Genomic DNA, 19,966 nt, shown 5'->3' with positions numbered 1-19,966 from the left:
ATATCGTTACATCCCTGGTTGACATTTATATAGTAGCTACTACCTCTGATTAGATCGATATGACAGAGTAGGTTCAGCCTCAGTGGTGCTAACAGTTGTTTTCTGGTATCAGGAAACTCAAACAAAAGTGGTTTAGTGGTTTTATATTTAGTAGGTAAGTAGTTCCACCGAAGTTCTTCAACTAGAGCAAAGGATGTGGCCTTATAATAAGCCCCAGTTTGAAAAGAGTACACACAGCAAGTATTCGGTCCATGCTCAATGAAAGACTGCACTCTACGGCAGTAGATTAGACTTTAACTTGTTTTTAGTATCACTGTATGCATCTTTGCAACTAGGGCAGTAGAGCGCTGGTCTATTTTGGGTTCACTGAAGTGTGTTTAACCCTTATTTTACTTAAGACTGGAATTGAATATCAGGGCTGAAGATACAAATGTTCTAAAAAATTGACAGTCAGATTGAAAAACCAGCACTATTGACTAGAACTGTTTGCATTTACTCTTTTAGAGACAAACATAATAAGCAGCTTAGTTTTGGATGAAAGCCAAGTATGAACAATTATAACAATAGTTCCAATATGATGCCCATGAATAAATACTTGTTTGGTTTGCTTTTGAAAAGGTTGTACCCACTTCGATCAACAGTGTTTCCTCTTTTGCCAAAATATTCTTTTATAATGACATGTACCCGATCGTGCTCAGAGTCAGCGGTGGCTGATGAGATTTTGGTGCAGCCCCTGCAGCCACTGTTGTGCACTTAAAAATTAATGCATTTCTGGGATGTGGTTATTTCGGTTGGGGGTTGTATGATTGCTGTAGCACCATTTTCATTTGATGATTTCAATACAAGGATACATATTAGGAGAATTGAGGACCAATGCCTCAATTTGCTCACATCTACGTTTCATTCAGTATTTTTTTTTGGCCGTGACACTTACAAATGTAAAATCAAAACATAACTTGTAAATTGTAATTTCTGTCTGATGCCTGACATTCACTCGCATGCAACAATTACTCTGAAATGAAACGGTGCGCTTAAAATTGTCAGAAAATGTGTGTGTGTGATTAGCGGTAGCGCAGTATGTGTGTATCTAGGCCAGTTTGTTTTATCTCTTTAGTTTTGTGTGCCAGGGGCAGAGCGTGGGCCCAGATACACGAGTAGAACAGACTGAAACTGTTGCTCCACAGACAGTGGAAAAGTAATGCAACCAACTGTTTTGAAGAAACAAAAGATGAAACATAATAGATAATATTGATGGTAATATTGATGTTGATGAGGAAGATAGTGATGATGATGATGACAATGGCTGCACCTTAGTAACGACTAGTGCCTCTGGTCTGACTACCGTGTGCTTTTATTGTGTGGGGTTTTATTGTTGTTGTGTATAGGCTAGCTGTTTTTTTGGCTATGTCTTCTCTATTCATTTATTATGGCTATGTCACTTTTTATTTATTTCTTTTTCTTATTCTCGATATTTATCTCTTACATTTCATTTGTGTGTATGTATGCGAGCAATGGAGTTCAATGAATTTCCTTCAGGATCAATAAAGTACATGTCTGTCTGTCTGTCTGTCTGTCTGTCTGTCTGTCTGTCTGTCTGTCTGTCTGTCTGTCTGTCTGTCTGTCTATCTGTCTATCTATCTATCTATCTATCTATTCATTCATTCGACCTGGAATATATTTATATGTGCCACAAAACATGCAACTGTATGTGTGAATATTAAAACTATGTAATATTAGCTTCTGTTGACAGCACCGCTACATTTTCTAATCAGTCTCACATTTCAGCTGTAGTCAATACAATAAAATACAATATCTTAATTGTCGTTGTAACAATTTAAGTGCCATCCAATCTGTATATCATATATAAAATCTGTGATACATAAAAGATGATCTGATGCTACCGCATTGTATTGATTTACATCTTCAAAGCATTTTAAGTACAGTCATCTAGAGTTACTGTTCATTAGTAATCCCATGCAAATATCGTCAAATATAAGCACCTATTTCAGCTGTGATCTTTCCACCGTTTTGCCTGAAGAGAACCGTGTTACGGTGACTTTTGCTGCACTAATGGACATGGATGGATGGATGCGTGGCAGCCAGAGGGTGATGTATTTCTCAAAAGGCCATTGTGGTTTAGGTGATGTCATGCAGCCCAAGCCCAGATAGCCTCATTAATTTTACCCTTAAAATCTATGGCACCGTATTTGACTGGGAAATGATTTGTTGCTCTTGGTCCCAGGACGGGAGAGAGCTGCTGGTCAGCGCCCACTTCACTTTTTTAGTCAAATCATGATGAGGAGGGAGGAAGAGGCAGTGAAGACACCAGGGGAAGCAAAAGCTGAAAGATATTTGACATGCAAATGTTTGTGTTTTTGGGAAATGTGGTCAGGTTTTTAAGGTGCTGATTTCATTGTCTAAAAAAATATTTGCCTTCATGGGTGTGTGTTTCTGTTCACGATTTTATTTTTTGATCTTTCTTTATCTACAAAGTAAAATCTCTGCAGGTGATTCTCTGTAACTGAGGGCAGTGAGCAACCACAACAAACATCACAGGGAATTAATGATTATACAGAAATTTATAGAAAAAGAAATTCTAGTTGAGAGTTTAACAAGGATATAAACCTGAAGATCACTTGAATCTCTGCCTTTATTCTATTCTATATATGTATTTTTACTGTATTTATATCCCACTTCCATTATGTTTTGCTACCCACGGACATTTTTCTGTCATTTTCATTGTGTTTTTACTATTTTCCCAAGAAACTGCCAACAAAAGAAGTAAACCCTGACTTTTTTCCATCTGTGCCAGTTGTGCTCTGTCTACTTTGTAATATATTCTTAGTGTTTTGGGATTTTCAAATGTGCATAAGACAGAATATTTAAGCACTGTGAAACTCTTAAGGTTATGAATGCAAAGAGTAGAAACTGAAGCTGACAAGGAAGAAGGCATTGTTCTAAAGGGTTTTGCAGACGGCACAATTCAGAGTGTTTCTGCTGAGAATAGTGTTTTTTTTTTTTTTTCACGCTGAAATACATACGAGACTTGTGAGGAATCTTCGATTGGCTGCCTTCTCTCTTCCAAAGCTTTCATGTTACATCATGGTCTTGCTTTTTTATCTATTGCTCGCCAGCTATTTTTACTTGTACTTTACATTCGACATGGTTTTGTGAAAATACACTCACACTTGCACAATAACTTTTGGGGATTTTTCAGGTTCTTCACGAGCCATTGATAGACGAGGACCCGGTGTTCATCACTACCTGCACAGAAAGAGAGCTGAGGAAAAGAAAGAAGAGGAAGTTCAGCCTCTGGGTTCGACAGTGCACCTCCACTGGATTCATCTGCCAGGTAGTACAACACCAAAGCCGGTATATATAGCTGTGAGAAAAAGCACACCAAGTTGTTTTAGATGAGATCAGAGAGGAAAAAATGCCAATATGTGTGTGTTTTCCTTGGATTTATTTTAATCTTCTGCTTCATAACTTTGCACCAAAAGTTTTCATACTGCCTTAAGCCTAAAAGAAAAACATCTGCAACTTTGATCTGCAATAACTTTGGACTCAACCATCTCAATTCAGCTCCCAACGCCAAAAAGAAAGAAATACCAGTTGTCAGCTTTTCTTTTTGATGCTGTTTTAGCCTTGAATCTCCTCTACCTCAGGATGAGATCCGTGTTGTCACATTTCATGGAGACTGAGCTCGCTCCCCTGTTCACTAACAACCTTGCCCTTAAACCAACCTTCTACTCCTACGCCGTTTGCTTATGTAACATCCCCATTAAACTGCGGCCCAGTGCTGCAGAACTGCCAAACCTGTCCAACTCTCACTATTACAGAGGTCACTACAGGGGAAAAACACGACAAGCCACAACTCCCACTCTGGATGAGAGCACAGTTTTTAATTTGTATGGTCTCATTTAGTGACAACTGCTTGAGGCAGTGTCCATAATAAGCTAAACTGAAGGTACAGAATAATGACACAAACTGTTCATGTTAGCACTTATTCCTCCTCCTGAGTACAGTTTGTTTGAGTGAGAAGATTTTTTTTTTTTCTTCCTGCCAAAGTACAGACATTGTCTTCCATCAAACCGCCTACACACATCACACACAAACAATTGTACCTCTAGTTTTGTGAGGACTCACAACCACTGTACTTAACACTGCTTATATGTACCAGCATCAAAGCTTTTCTTTCTTTCTTTCTTTCTTTCTTTCTTTCTTTCTTTCTTTCTTTCTTTCTTTCTTTCTTTCTTTCTTTCTTTCTTTCTTTCTTTCTTTCTTTCTTTCTTTCTTTCTTTCTTTCTTTCTTTCTTTCTTTCTTTCTTTCTTTCTTTCTTTCTTTCTTTCTTTCTTTCTTTCTTTCTTTCTTTCTTTCTCCCAAAAAAGACTTTGAACTAGAAAAAAACATGTGAGAAACCTCAAGAGCCACACAGGAAAGATCCCTCCTCCTCCTCAGCACAAACACTGCAGTAGATGTTGTGTTCACGGAAATTTGCACAAATAATATAAACACAAACAAATTTTGCTGCTTCCGTTTTTTCTGGTATTTTTCCACTGAGGATCATTTTTAGCATTTTTTAAGTTTCAAAGATCTTTATTAGCAAATAAATCATCTGTACACAGATCAGCCATTACATTATGACTGATTATTGATATTATGTTGACATTATGATCACTAACAGGCAAAGCGGTGTTAGTTTTGATTATCTCATTCCAATGGGACCTGTCAGTGGCTGTGATATATTAGGCAACAAATTAACATTTAACCCTCAAGGTTAAATTTTCAATAAATATTTGCTTTAGAAAATTAATGAAGACACAGTAAGCAGTAAAGTAAAATATAACACATAAATTAACAGTATGTGATCTAGAAACAAATAATACTACAAAATATAATGGTGAATTTCTAAAACTTGCAAAGGTTCTGATAATTTTTTTTCCAAAATTCCATAGGAAGTGACATGTTGTGCAACCAATTTGTTATATGGGAAATTAATATTCTAAAATATCAACAGCAGGGAGAAGTCATTTATCAGAACACAATTAGTACTATCAAAATCAATGAATCCACATACTGGATCACTAATTGAAAAAAAAGTATAAAGCTCATTGTTCACACACATCTGTATTATGGTACCATCAGGTTTAGTTTTTCATACAAAAGCTCAGACAGTGGGTCAAAACAACACTGGGTCTTCAGCTGATACTTTACATTATCGCTCTGTTTTTAGACAGAAAACAGTAAAACCACAAATCAACTTTGTTTTCTGTCCAGTTTGTGTTGTCACAACTCCACTAAAGATCTGTTTGGAATTACCTAAACAAGGACAAATCATCACATAATAATGTTTTACCTACATAAGCCTCATAATCAAACTCACTCATGTTGAAGAAACGCTGTGATTTTGGCATCAAACTTCAGTCTCTGTCTTTGGAGATGTGGTGAAAACAACTGCAATGCTTTTTTCAATCACTTTTATCACATGTCGCTAAAAGTTGTTTCCTATCAGTTCTCCCACATATGGCTTTGTGTTAGTTTTCCTCACCACAGGAGACCGTCAGAGTGACTCACTTTTCCCTCTAGTGGTGACATAAATCCCCCAAAAATATATTCATTCATATCTCTATAATCCAAGACGTTGGTATCTTTGACATAACTTGAGAACTCTTTATTCTAATCACTGTAATGAGGATTTTTAAGCACTTTTTTTTACATTTTAACATAGAATTACTACCCATAGCTCCTTTACCAGTGACCACAGATCTGGTTTGCCTTAAGCCATAGTTGGAGATGAGTCTTAAATGGAATACGTAGAGCATTTCCTTTTTGCACGTAATAGGCGGTTACAGTATTTACTTCCCATTCCTGACAGGACAGTTTGAGTCCAATAAATGATAATGTATTAGAGTTAGTGTTGCTATCAAATAAACCACAATAACTTAAAGTGATGTAATCTCAGTTTTGTGTTTAAAGCTTGTTCCTCCTGCATCGGGACAAACAAATCAATGGTTGCATGTTTAACCTTGACCTCAAAAGTCTTAACCCACAACCTGCTCTACTCGTATTTATTTTATTTGATTACATTTTGATCCTGATTAAAGTAAGGATTAAAAAGCACACCCCTAATAAATTGCTGTGACGTCAGGACTGACTTGTTTTTTTATTTGGATTTTTAGAGTGACCTGCTTAAATGGACATGACAGTAATTTACCCCCTGAAAATAACAATCATACTTTGCAGAGAATACAAAAAAGGGGCAGAGCTGCAGAAAAGGAGGTTATGATCAGTTTGTATCAGGTGAAATAAGATTTAACTCTCACTTACTTTTCTGATAAATTTAAAGCTCCTGTGTAAAACATCAGCTTGTGCGTCCCTTAAGCCATATTTCATTATTCCATCCATTTAACAAAAAATGTATTAGCGTTCACAGTGACAGTGCCTATTTTACAGTCACTCACTCTTTACCAGTCTGCTGTAGGCTGATGTGTGTCTGCATAGAGATCTTATCACTCTAAATGAATTGTGTCAAGGGAGGGGGGCAAAAAAATTCAAGAAATAAAATGAGTTAATGGAGTGAATCAATGAGATTCCATTAGCCATGGCAGACACACACACATCCAGATGCATGGACAGGCCACTTAGTGTAATAGCTGCAAGCCTGATGTCGACGCTGGCTAATCAGGCTAATGCCGTTTAGCTTATGGAGTAAATGTTGGTGCTTAAGGGACACCGCACTGTTTGTGTTTTCACATTTCTGTTCTTGGATGTTTCCTAATTCTCAGATTTATTTAGAGGCTTGTTTCCTCAAGTGCATTATATAAGAACATCAGTGTAAGAAATGCAGCACATTAAAAGAAGGATATTCATGATTCCTTGAGGACAGTTGTGAATGTTTTCTGTTACCACTTGACTTTTTCTCTAGTGCTCCTTGATAATTTGCAGTTAAATCTACTGATCACGTTCGTGTTCCCCAGAGTTTGACTGATTACCCCAACATCTGGCCACAAATGTCAACAGAGTATTTTCTCTAATTGGCATAGCGTCATTAAGTCTCTTAACATATTCGGTGTTGATTTATTATAGATTCAGAAGGCATGTATCACTGCCTATGAAAAAATAGTAATAGACTGTGCATATTTAGCATATGGTGTATTAGGAGGTTTTAAAGAGACTGTGTAGCTAGTTATGAGGAGAGTTTTTTTTATTTATTTATTTTTAATTTACTTATAGCCTCAACTCCAAAATGAGACACTGTAAAATGGAAATCATTGTATTCACAAAACTCATAAACCAATTTTAATTTACAATAGAATATAGAAAACATTATGTTTAAACAGAAAAAACATTATGTTTAAACAGAAAAAAAACATTATGTTTAAACAGAAAAAAAATTACCATTATAGAAAAAAGGGTGATTTTGAGTTTGATTGCAGCAACACATCACTATAAAGTTGGGGCTAAGAGAAGTAAGTAGGAATGAATGAAAAATTCTAGCTGGTTGAATCGGTAACAGGGTAGTGACATGACTTCATATAAAAAGATAATTTTACAGAGGCAGAGACTAAAGATAGGTAGAGGTTCACCAACCTGTGAAAAACTGTATCTGTAAATCTGAAAAATTTCAGAACACTGTTCCTCAACACAAAATTCAAATACTTTTGAGTATCTTATCTGCACTTCATTTTATATATATTTATATATATATATATATATATATATATATATATATATATATATATATATATATATATATATATATATATATATTTTTTTTTTTTTTTTTTTTTTTTTTTTTTTAACATTTTGAGAATCTGGAGAAATCTCCATTTGTTGTTCTTCAGGCCCTCAGGTGACATGGCATCAAAACCAGACAGGATTCTGTAATAAAAATCACTGCAGAGGAGAAGTTGGAACACTTCCAGAAATGAAGTGTTCAGGCCATTTTCTCTGGGTCAAAGCTGATTTAAAATGGACTGAGGCAAAGTGGAAAATGATTCTGTGGTCTTACGAATCAAATTTGACTTTTATTTTTTAAACCATGGCTGCTCTGTCCTCTTCACTATAGAAGAACGAGACAATCTCTCTATCAGACTATCAGCGCTCTGTTCAAAAGCCTTCATCTGTGATGGTATGGGGGTGCAGTGGTGCCTATGGAATGGGCATCTTGCACACCTGGAAAGGCACCTTCAATCCTGAAAAATATATATACAGGTTTTAGAGCAACACATGCTCTCATCCAGATGACGTCTTTTACATTTGATCTATTTCAACAACATGTTGCTACATCACATAATGCATCCATTACAAAAGTATGGCTTCATGACAGCAGAGTCCAGAAGCTGAACTGACCTACCTGCAAAAGTCATGGAAAAAATTATTAGACCATCAAAAGTCATCAAACACAATGGTTAAGCAATCAAGTACTAACTCCTGTGTGTATCATGTGACTAAAACAGACAGAAAAGAAAACATGGAATGTCTAAAAGCACTGTTTTTGTCAGTACAATGTCATAGATATTGATGTAAGAACTGAAGTGATTTTGGTTATTATCAAGAAACATGGAAAATGGATAGATATCAGCTCTGAAATTAAACTCTTATGAGCTATTTTTGTTGTTATTATTATATTTGTCCAAACAAATGTACCTTTAGTTGTACCAGGCATTTAGATGAACAAGAAATAGAAGAAAACAAGGATGGTCTAACAATTTTGTTCGCAACCGTACAACAAAGACCCAGGACAGTCGAGCGGCTAGAATCGTACACCAGACAAGAATGGGAAAACCTTCCTGTGGACAGATAATGACTGGATAGTGTATAATCTTAATGAGAAAACTGAGTGCAACAATGTACGAACACAACACTCCGAGGGCAGTCGGTGATGATGAGGGGTCAGCAAAACAGCAAATTCTCTCATTCATCCAGCTACGACCCCACCTCTTTTCTTCAGCCTCCCATCAAGAAAATGAACACTTTTATAGTCCCGCAGTTTTACAGTCTCGTCTTTATACATGCTCGTCTCGTCTTTTTCTCCCCCTCTGCAGATCTATGTGCATCTGAAGGAGGGCCAGGGGACAGACGGTCTGGCCACCCTGAAGAATAAGCCTCAGCTCCACAGCTTGGTGGCAAAGCAGCTTTGCCAAAACATCTCCGGGAAGAACACCATCATCTTCACCGGGCCGTCCATCACTAATCTCAGCCTCTTCACTGAATTCAGCAAACAAGGTAAAACATTTGAGTGCAAATTCAGGAGGCTAGCATCAGTACAATATTAAGAGTTAATATTGTGTCTATTCATATTTTATGTCTATTTTTATTTTACTCTACTTTTAGATCTATTCTAATTGTACTTCTTGTTAGATTTTAAATTATATGTTTTTATGTTACTTTTTAGTTGTTTTTTTTTTTTTTTTTATAATTTTTTATTGGCTCTCTTCTTATTTTCTGACGTACTGTGTTTTTTATTCATATTATTTGCACTGACTGGAGTGGCACTCATTTCATTGAGCACACAATGACAATAAAGGCTATTCTGATTCTGATTCTGACTCCCATTCACTGAAATCCATTAGAAGAGACAGCGGTGACCTCATGTGAAGAGCGCTATAAATATCAGTAGACATGAGACAAAGTCATCAACCTATTGGAAATGAGAGAAACACTGAAAGCAAATGTTCAGCAAAAAAAAAAAAAAAAAAAAATTAGAACGATTTTGATCTGAGTTTGAACCCTGAGAAGTTTTTACTCTTCTATTATTATATGTTCTCTTTCACTAAGCATAAAATAAGGCAATTTTAAAGACAATAATTTTTGTCATGTAGAGCATCAGTATACTATCTGAGGAAAAAAGTTTAGTTTTTTTTTTTTTTAGTTATTTTGTTTTGCTAATTAGAAGATATTTACTACAAAAGGCATTCAGCTGAAAAAAAAAAAAAAAAAAAAAAAAAAACAGTTAGTTGCTCGTCAAGGCATTGTGCACCATTTTATCATGCTGGATTCATTAGCTGAGTTAATTACCCTGCACCATTTAGCAACACAGACAATGAATACAAACTTACACACATGCTTATCCTCCGTAGATAGAAATCATTCCTAAACTAAGAACGAATCAGCTGCAGTCAGCCACATGATTGTTTCTCAAATAAAGAAAGCGGCAGAAGACATATAAAGCATTTGACCTCTTGGCAAATGTGTCATTGTTGTGTTTCTCTGTTCAGATATCTACTGCTGTGGTCTGCTGAGCACCAGGAAGAGTGACTGTACTGGCCTGCCCCAGTGCATGCTGGTCTGTGGCTCCACGCCAGCGCAGCGGGGCCAATCGCGAGTTATGATGCAAGGCAGCATGTCGCTGATCAGCTGGTACAACAAGGGACACTTCAGGTTCCTGACTAACGCCTACTCCCCGACAAAACAAGGTAAGTGATGCGTCGGTCGTGAATGGGTTAAAATTTTGTTCATTCTGAATTCATTTGTGCTGAAGCAATGAAAAGTAATTGATTATCTCCTCATTATTTTGGCAACTAATGTTTTTTTTTCCTCTCATATTGCTTTTTTCCAGCCATCAGCTTATTAACAAAGTTACCTGAAATTTTACGTTTTTGTTTTTGCTTAACAGTCAATGACAGTGTTTCCCCTATTATTATAAGGCTTAGGTTCAGCACCTGATCCATTTGAACTTAAAAGTAACATTGTTTTTTTGCATGCTGTTCTCATGCTCACCCACTAAAGCGTTTCCAAATTTTTGCACAAAAAACATGCTCATGAATGCCTTGTTTTTATGTGTTTTTGTGAGAATTTACATTTTCTTACCGAAAAATGCTATTTTCTTTTGTCTTTCCCCAAAATGTCTATACAGGTGCCTAAATCCAGACCTAAGACATCCAAAAACTGTACCAAAATAGTTTGTTATTTAACTAATTGTTACAACCCTCATGTAACTACAGTTTTAGCAAATGTAGGCTCATGCACGGATGTAAGATATGATAATAGTAAATCACCGGAAGTTTAGAAAATATTTACATGCAATACTATTTAGGAGATTTGACAGATTATTGTTAGGGTTTAAGCGAGAAATAAAAATAAGATCAGCTGCACCAATGTTTCTAAATACAGTGTATCCTCAGGTAAAACTGACATTATTAAGTATTCATGGCAGGCATAATCAATGAGAGCTTTTAATCCATGATAATCCATTTCCAGGAGGCGTTGGAATCACGATCCTCCCTCCTCTTCTAACATAATCCACTCCCGATTAAACAGTTTTGTTAGATTTTAAACCCAGTTCGAGGGCTGCTGTGTGCTTTTGAGCTCTCTGAATGAGAAGAGTTTAGTGTAGGCTGCAGATTAGCACAAACATCATTATCCAGTATTGATTTTCCTGGTCCTCTGTGTGAACTCTGACAGGGTTGTTCCACCTCTCCAAAACGAAGAATGTGAAGAGTTGATAGACGTAGTATGACTGAGTATGTTACTATAACCTCTGTCTTAATAGACTTTTATGCTTTAGCAGATCCTCTTTTAACCCTGTAAGGCCTAAACTTGATGTAAAATGTTAAATCACTTCTAAACCACAAAACCCATCAATACGGTTATTCCCTTAAGACCTAGTTCTACGTTTGTGATGACTTCTAAAGGAATTTAACCTTTCCCTATTGATTTTCCACAGTTTATCATAATATTATCCTCTGCATTTTGCTTTTCACAGTAAAGATCAAATATTTTCTTATATTTGATTTACTGATCACGTAGATGTTCATAAAAGCTGTAACTAAATTCAATGATTTGAGAAAACTGCAGAAAAAAAAGACTTTTTCAGCAAAAGATATCAGTTCAACATAAACACAAGTGTCTGCAACCATTGCCATTTGTTCAACTGTATGGGTTTTATTGGCAAGTTAGTGTTGCAGAGAATGTTCACTATTATGAACATCCAAATGGGACATATTTGATGTTCCTGAAAAGCTGAGAAATTACATTTTACCTCAATATACTGTATATATTGTGGTATGATAATGTTTGAATTTACTATGAGTTTTTATGGACAACTACATTACATTAGTAAATAAAGTATATAAGAATACCTGATTTTTATTGAAAAATGCAAAATGCAATGGATAATATTGCAATGAATGGAATGAATGAAAATGAATAACAACAGATACACTGAAGCACTATTCTTAATGTTACTGAGGCTAAGCAGGAATGGAAGGGGAAACTCTCATTAACAAAAAATAATTAACCATAACTCTCTAATTCTCTAATTTAAAAAGTCATGTATTCATGAATATTAAGTATTGTATAAATACAATGAAACAGGATTCTGAAACAGCACGAAATATATCTAAAAACTATTCAGGATTTTGAGAGAAGGTAGATTTTGCATCTATTAAACACTTCACTTTACATTTTGCTGCCATGGTTACTTGAATCACTAACAAAAGTAATGGCACACACACCATTCCTAATATTTTCACACATTTTTAATGTGTAATTTTGAGTGGGTTCTCTTCAAAGCTGCAGTTTTACTACAACAGTTGTATACTACTAATATGTGTCTGCTTATTATTCACCAGACATCAACAAATATTATTTACTACATTTTGGCATCTGTGGTTTAAGCTAATCCATTAAACCACTCAACAAACTATTATTTTTTCCGGTGAATGTTTTGTGATTACACTCTCACTTCCTGTTTGTTCTCTGTGTGTGTGTGTGACAGGTATGATCATTAAGAGGAAAAGCGGCGAGATCCCATGTCCACTGGCTGTTGAGGCGTTTGCCGCACACCTCAGCTACATCTGCAAATACGATGACAAGTACAGCAAGTATGTACAGTTTTTGGAAAAAATGTGCTTTACACAATACTTGAACTAATTTTCTTATTGCATTTATAGGGAGGGATGCTAGGGTAAATTCAGAGAGATATGCAATGACATTCAGTTTTTGTAATTATATTTTTTGAGGGATTAAGTTATTAATTTTCATTTTAATCCAAGAAGAACAAAAGGCTGCACACACACCATAGACTAATATTTAAAGTTCTTATTAGTCAGTCATTTAATGGGCAAAGTTAATCAAAAACTGGACTAAGTCGATATTCTTGTCCTTCAGATACTTCATCTTCCATAAGCCTAATAAGACCTGGCAGCAGGTGTTCTGGCTGAGCATCAGCATCGCTATCAACAATGCGTACATCCTCTACAAGATGTCCGACGCCTACGCTGTCAAACGCTACAGCCGGGCGCAGTTCGGAGAGAGACTGGTCAGAGAGCTGCTGGATCTAGACGACTGCTCCCCCACCCAGTGAGGAAGAGGAGAAGGAGGAAGATGAGGAGAAGGAGAAGGAGAAGGAGGAGGACAGCAGGAGGACATGACACAATCCCAACACACACGTTAAATTCTTCATTACTGATGTGCAGACGCCGAAGTCTGTGTGATAATACTGAAACAGTGCCAAGCTGGTTTGACAAAAATGGAGCATAGAGGGTCTCTCTTCATTTCTCTCTCTCCCTCTCTCTCTCTCTCTGTCCATGTCTCCTACCCTCTTGTTGTTTTGTGGTACTGTAAATATCACTAACACATGACTGCACACAACACAATGGAGAACCATGAGCCATGGGACAGTTCACATGCCACTAGAGCAACTTTTAACCACGTAGATTTACTAAGGATTTGTCATCAGGGGGGATTTCATAAGCAGAGAAGCAGGAGGCCTGAGAAAAAAAAATTAAGCCACTTTGAAACACTGAAGAATTCACACCTTAATGATGTCAACTTCCAAGTGTTAACTCTGATGACATTATACTATCAGGCAAAAAGACTACATGTAGCTTTATATTTACACTCCGCAAAAACACCTGTGACCCTCTAAACAAAAGCTACTAAGGTGTGTTCACATGCTGCATGCATAAAGCATCTGGATCGTGATGTTCTCTTGTTCGATGTGAAAATGATTTCTGCTCCAGGTGGGTTTTAACTCTTGGTTTGTGCGTGTGTGTGTGTGTGTACTTAACAAGTGGAACTGCCATATTGTGTGTAATGTTGAGGCGGAGGATGTAAATGTACAGCTCTTGTGACCTAGATGTGTGGTGATGTTGTGTTGCTGCATCTTCGCTGGAGGAAGACTGTCATGTGACTTCAAGCCACACGCAGCAGTGTGTCGCTAGCTCCGTACTTCCCGCCTCTAAGCAGATATTACATGGATACACAGGAGTTGAGCAGCGGCCACTTTTAACCAAAACAGCTTCCAAAAAAAAAAAAAAAAAACCATCACATCAGCATTAATTGGAAGATAAACTCTCTGCATTCACCTGTTTCATTACTTATGCACTTCACTGTACTTTGGCTTTGCGGGGCCAAATTCCCCTTGATTGCTTGCTCAGTCAGACAGTGTTGCTAGGCAACCATCATCATCTTGGCCAATGGACAGGGGTTTGGATAATATTGCTTGGCAGGATTCAGGTCCAGGAAGCAAAATGTGAATCAGTGGTGGCTTATAGATGTCCCAGAAAACCAAATGTTGCAACTAATCTAAATGGAGATACAAGGTCTGGGAGGCAGCCTGAGAGATGTGCAATAATTTCTTTTCTCATGTGACCATTTTCTAATTGCCATCCAATTTTGGTTACCAAACAAAACAAATAGCTTTAGTTGAGGAAAAAATGTAGTTTTTTGAGAGAACTGTTTTTCCTGCCAAGTAACTTATGTAAACTTACTGTGTCTTGTCAAGCCAAAGGAAGTTTGAATAGAGAGGTGAGCATTTATCGTCAGTTAAATCCATCTGATCTCGTAAACATGAGGGCGCACCACACTGCTGTTTGTAGCTTTAATGAGGACTTAGACCCAATTGAATTTACTTTGCTTAATATTCTAAGCAGCTGACATTGTATTGTCATGTTGGGATCATGTTATTATGATGTCAAGTGAAAGATATTGATGTGTGCTTGCATGGTTTATTGTGTGGATCCATATCGAGATAGTCTTTACAGCAGTAGAGCAGAGTTGTGGAGTGATTTGCTGGCAGGACTCATGCACTTTTCCCCCCATCACAGTCTTGCACTTTGTGGAAAATTTGTAAAGTTAGAGACATCTTTATTAGAGAAACCTTTAAGTAGAATTTCTAATTCGATAGATCACTTTAAGAAAATAGTGAAAATAAAAATAGGTTTGTGCTGTAAATATAAATAAATAAATGAAAAGGATTATAAGAAAATATACCAGTTAAAATTGAGAAAAATGAGTGTAACAAAATATAAATGACTTCCACAGTAGATTTAGAGTACAAGGTATGTGTGTATATATTTTGTTTACTGAGTGTCTGCATTCACTGTCTGAGACTCAAGATTGTGATTTTTTTATATTTTTCACTAATCCAAAGCGTTGTTGTTGTTGTTGTGTGTGAATCACTGAATGTTGTCACCTTGTATCTAATCACTGTTCACTTCTGACACCAATAATGAAAGAATGCACCCTTGTCACACAGTGTAGTCGTTAATATGTCTTTATAATACAATATTTTATACATTAACAACAATTTACACACCACTTTAGCTGGAAATTAAGTGGTTTATATAATTGATTATGTACAGTCGTGGTCTGTTGTAATCAATTCTATCTGCAGAGTATACATACAATACATATAAAGCATGTAGTAGAAGAAAAAAATCCACACTGCTTAGACATTCATGGCAAAAATCTTAACCTTAAGTCCACTATCGCAGCTTTTTATGAAGTTCTCAGTTGCATCTAAAAATTCTAATAATAATGGATTGGATTTCTATAGCACTTTAAAAGGCACCTAAAGTGCTTTACTTTAGATAATAAAAACAATCAGACAAAACTGATAAACAAATGAAAACTTTTTTCAGTGTTTTCCAGCATTAACAGTACAAATAAAACTGTATGAAGATTGATTTGTGCTTTTTTTTTTTTTGGTAGTTGAAAATATAAACTAACAACCTTTATTGATTTTTGCAAATACACAGTAACGAAAATATTTCTGACTTCCAACTGCAGAAAAAATCCTGAAAAATGTTAAAAAAAGGCCTAAAGATATCCATTTATAGGGCATTTAAAACAGCTATAATAATACACAATGCATTTAACTGGAATATATGTGGATTACACGTTTCCAAATCAATTCTAAATGCATTAATTGTTAAAATATGTTAAAGTAATAGCACTGGAATGAATGAAATCAGTGACTTCCATTACATTTCACCATTCAGTAGAAGTGCAAGGAGATATGCGTCACATAAAAAGCAGAGAAACTGATTTTTTCCATCCTGCCTAACCTTAGTAAAGGTTAACACGAGAACGCCACAAGGCGTGTTGCAGTTTGAGTCAGGAGTGTGGATGCAGGATGCAATCATCACTAAGTGAACTGGAAATAGACTGGGCCAGTTGAGGGAAAGTGAATATATCCGAAAATTTAAAAAAAAAAATAAAATCCAGCAGCTCAAAGCCAAATAACCCCTCAACTGCATCACAAATCGATGACATGTAAACAACCGTGTTAGGAGTATTCTAGTGTGAATTTGTCCTTCAAAGAGTATGTCAAGCATGCATAATATGGACCCCGGCGATGGCTGCATTTGTGAATTTTAATCCGTGATGGACTGGAGCAGGTGTAGCACTCACACTTTTTTGATTGGACGTGTGTTCCATCCGCAGAGGTTTTTGTAATGCTTATAGCTCACCGCTCAGACCACAGATGAGTTGAAATTATGCACTGGGGAATCTGCGGGGCCACGGTTACTTGGCAACAAATTATATGTGAAAGGCTGAAGGAGGGAAAGAGGGAGGAGTATTTTAGATTATTTGAAGTTTTTGTGTCCTTATGGTAATGTCGTTATCACCACAGTTGCAGACTGAGAGCTGTGTGACATTTTTTATCAACTATCAGAAAAAAAAAAAAACATTGAGCATCTTCCTCTGTGATGCATTTACTAATTTTTTGACCATTATAGATCAAAAACAGTCAAATTTTCAGGTTGATCTGATAAGAAAATACAGTTTTTCTCTTCAGCCTACTGCACTGATCAGCCATGAATCAAATATTTCTAGAGTGCCTTTTCTTCTTTTTTCCCAATCGCAGTAGTAGCAACACCTTTCATCCTTAAATGAAAAAACACTCATTTGATTTAAAGTGTAAGTCAGAGGAAGAAAAAAAAGAAAATGGTAGGATCTCATCCTGCATGGTGTGAATAATACAGCAGAGAAATAAATCAGACTTCCACAAAGGACTTTTACAACCAGAAAATATTTTATGCAGCCTTATGCCCTTTGCTGTAATAACTCACCTCAAGTGATATTTCACATTTTCACAGGAATGGACCCATGACTTTTCTGAATCTAGATCATGTTTGCTCGTATATGCTTTACGTTTAAAATATTATACTGGCATTAAAACATAAGGCAGTTGAACATTAGCTTGTAGAAAGTTTGTGAGTCAGTGGATGAACTATGTACAGTCACGGAAAAAATTATTAGACCATCAAAAGTCATCAAAAACAATGGTTAGGCAATCTTCATATCATGTGACTAAAACAGAGAAAAGAAAACATGGAATGTCTAAAAGCACTGTTTTTGTCAGTACAATGCCATAGCTATTGATGCAAAAACTTAAGTGATTTTGGTTATTATCAAGAAAACATGGGAAATGGCTAGATATCAGCTCTTAAATTAAACTCTTATGAGCTACTTTTGTTGTTATCATTATATTTGTCCAAACAAAATGTACCTTTAGTTGTACCAGAGGAAAAGAGCTTCTTAATCGCAATGGATATCTTGTTTTTTCCTGGTTACATAAAGGTTAAATAAAAAATAAAGACCAGGCATTAATATTAACAAGAAATCTAAGAAAACAAGGGTGGTTTAATAATTTTTTCTGCGACTGTATGTCAGAGTTTAAAAGAAAAAATGGTGATTTTCTGTTAATTATTTATAATCAAACAAGATCAGATGGGAAACCAAGGAAGAAATATTTGTCTTTTATTTTCCATGATCCCTAAATCCTTAGAATCATAATAAAACCTTCACAAAGATGCTGTAGAATGAGTCACTGTCAGGTGTTTTGTCATATCATATATGTCGGTGTACGTGATGATGTCCATGTATGTACCATCCATGCACAGTATGTCTCTGTATTCTCCAAGTGAGATGTTGTCAGGAATCTATGTGATGTAATTTATGGATGTAATAAAGAGTGAATTGGGCTGACCTCAGGGCATCATAACAGCTGTACACAGTATTCACTTATTCAAATAATATACATTACTGGACCATAGCCTTATCAGGTGCTATCTGTATAAGTAATAGTAGCTCTAGGTTTGTCGTTGTCTTTGTTGGGAGCTCAGCAGCCAAAGTTTGCACCAGGGTCAAATATAGTTGTAACTGAAAACACCAGAAGCTGAAGTTGATTATAATGAAATGGTAGAAATAGAGAAGTTTCCAAGCAATCTAAGTGGTAATTGCTTCTCTCCATATGACTGTGGTTTGTAACAATGCTGTGCGATGTTAACTGAGTGCTATAGGCAGAATTGTGTGTGTATATGTGTGTGTATGTGCATGTAATGTGAACACTGTAAAATAAGTGTTTGCAGGACCAAACTTTCTAAACTGTTTGAGTCGATTGTTCTGTGTATGTGTCTTCATTAAAACCACCACTCTGTCACATGTGAGTACACTATTACAGATAATTATAGGAAGTGACTAAATACCACGTAGAGGCACAAACTCAAAGTCAAATGCAGCTTTTTTTTAAGATAAGGAGATGTTAAATGGTAAATGTATCCTGCATATTTTTCTGCATTAGCTTCCGATGCAGCAACGATGCATTTGGTGCTAAGACATAGATTTAACAAACACCTATTTTTTACAAACATCTGAAAGCAAATGGTATTTCTCATTGTCGCTTTATTTTACATATAATCTCCTCATCATTTCCAAATCTGTTTTACAGAAAAATATGCAATTCGCCACTCATTATATGAATAAAACAGAAGCCATGTTCATCTGTGTGAACTGCAGTCACTGTAAATGCAGTCCTATAATCATCACTTATGATTATAGGATGTTTATTCACTTTTCTTTATTTTAAGCCTTTCCAAGTATAAATTCTGCCTTTTTTTTCCTTTGTTTTTTTGGGGCTGCAAAGTAATGTGTGAAACTGGAAATTGTGTTCAGCTGCCATCACAATTTGCTCATAACTCAACAAATTAACTACTATAAATGTCAGACAAGTCAATATCTGTGTTGTTTTGTTGTGATTTTGTACTGTAATTGCTGGGGTTTTTTTTGTTAAATTGGAGCAGTTCTCCCATGGCCTGGTGAAAAAGAAAGCTATCTGATGTTTTCCAAGCTGAGATTTTGTCCACAGCATCAAGAAACCAAACCTCACATCAGTCCCAAGACCAAACTACTACGCTGGTCTTGTTCTCAGACTATGACAGGACTGCTCTCCATGCTATTTTTTATTTTGTTTGCCCACTGAAGTGTATTATAAAGTACTGACTCTGCTGTGTGAGGCTCCCTCTGCCACTTGTACACTTCCCCCAGCTCCTACTCTGCCTGCCAAGGACTGATGTTGTTGTGAAGTGTGTGTGTACACCCTGTACTTTACTGTGAGTATTTTTATTTTTGCCTTGCCAGATAAAAGCAGTCAGGGCTACATTTGTTTAAAAAAAAAACAAAAAAAAAAGAAGAATGAAGAAGTCATATGTACATCTTGACAGCTTTTCACCTGCTAACGCTCACTGGGATCTGTCTCGCCTCTCAGCTACATTTGCAGCTCTGTAGATTCGCCACCATTTTGCACACACAGTATCTAATAAATGTTCCTGGTTTGGTACAATTCTCCTATCCAGTGAGTTATTGTTTTATACGTCAGTTTTACTCATATAGCCCAAAATGTCACGTCAGCTGCTGGACCAACGGTTTTGACCATGTTACCGATGCAGGCAT

The 19,966-nt window shown here is 36.2% G+C and overlaps 1 protein-coding gene across 2 annotated transcripts in view; it reads left to right on the top strand.

Annotated features, from left to right (window-relative positions):
* The window catches only part of pgbd5 (piggyBac transposable element derived 5), a 28,259-nt gene extending 11,079 nt beyond the window's left edge, over positions 1-17,180 (top strand). Inside the window, exons 3-8 of one of the 2 annotated variants that reach the window (XM_030156916.1) lie at positions 3,218-3,352; positions 9,049-9,229; positions 10,222-10,419; positions 12,723-12,828; positions 13,115-13,335; positions 13,368-17,180. In XM_030156916.1, the coding sequence (XP_030012776.1) occupies positions 3,218-3,352; positions 9,049-9,229; positions 10,222-10,419; positions 12,723-12,828; positions 13,115-13,310 (816 nt within the window). In that variant the 3' untranslated portion in view covers positions 13,311-13,335; positions 13,368-17,180. Of the gene's footprint in view, positions 1-3,217; positions 3,353-9,048; positions 9,230-10,221; positions 10,420-12,722; positions 12,829-13,114 lie in introns of both variants that reach the window. The other variant, XM_030156917.1, reaches the window with a different exon arrangement.
* Positions 17,181-19,966: the final 2,786 nt, after the last annotated feature.

The sequence above is a fragment of the Sphaeramia orbicularis genome, chromosome 15, assembly GCF_902148855.1.
Source record: "Sphaeramia orbicularis chromosome 15, fSphaOr1.1, whole genome shotgun sequence".
Taxonomy (NCBI): domain Eukaryota; kingdom Metazoa; phylum Chordata; class Actinopteri; order Kurtiformes; family Apogonidae; genus Sphaeramia; species Sphaeramia orbicularis.
Note: the sequence above shows the minus strand (reverse complement) of the source record. Positions and strands in the feature narration are given on the sequence as shown.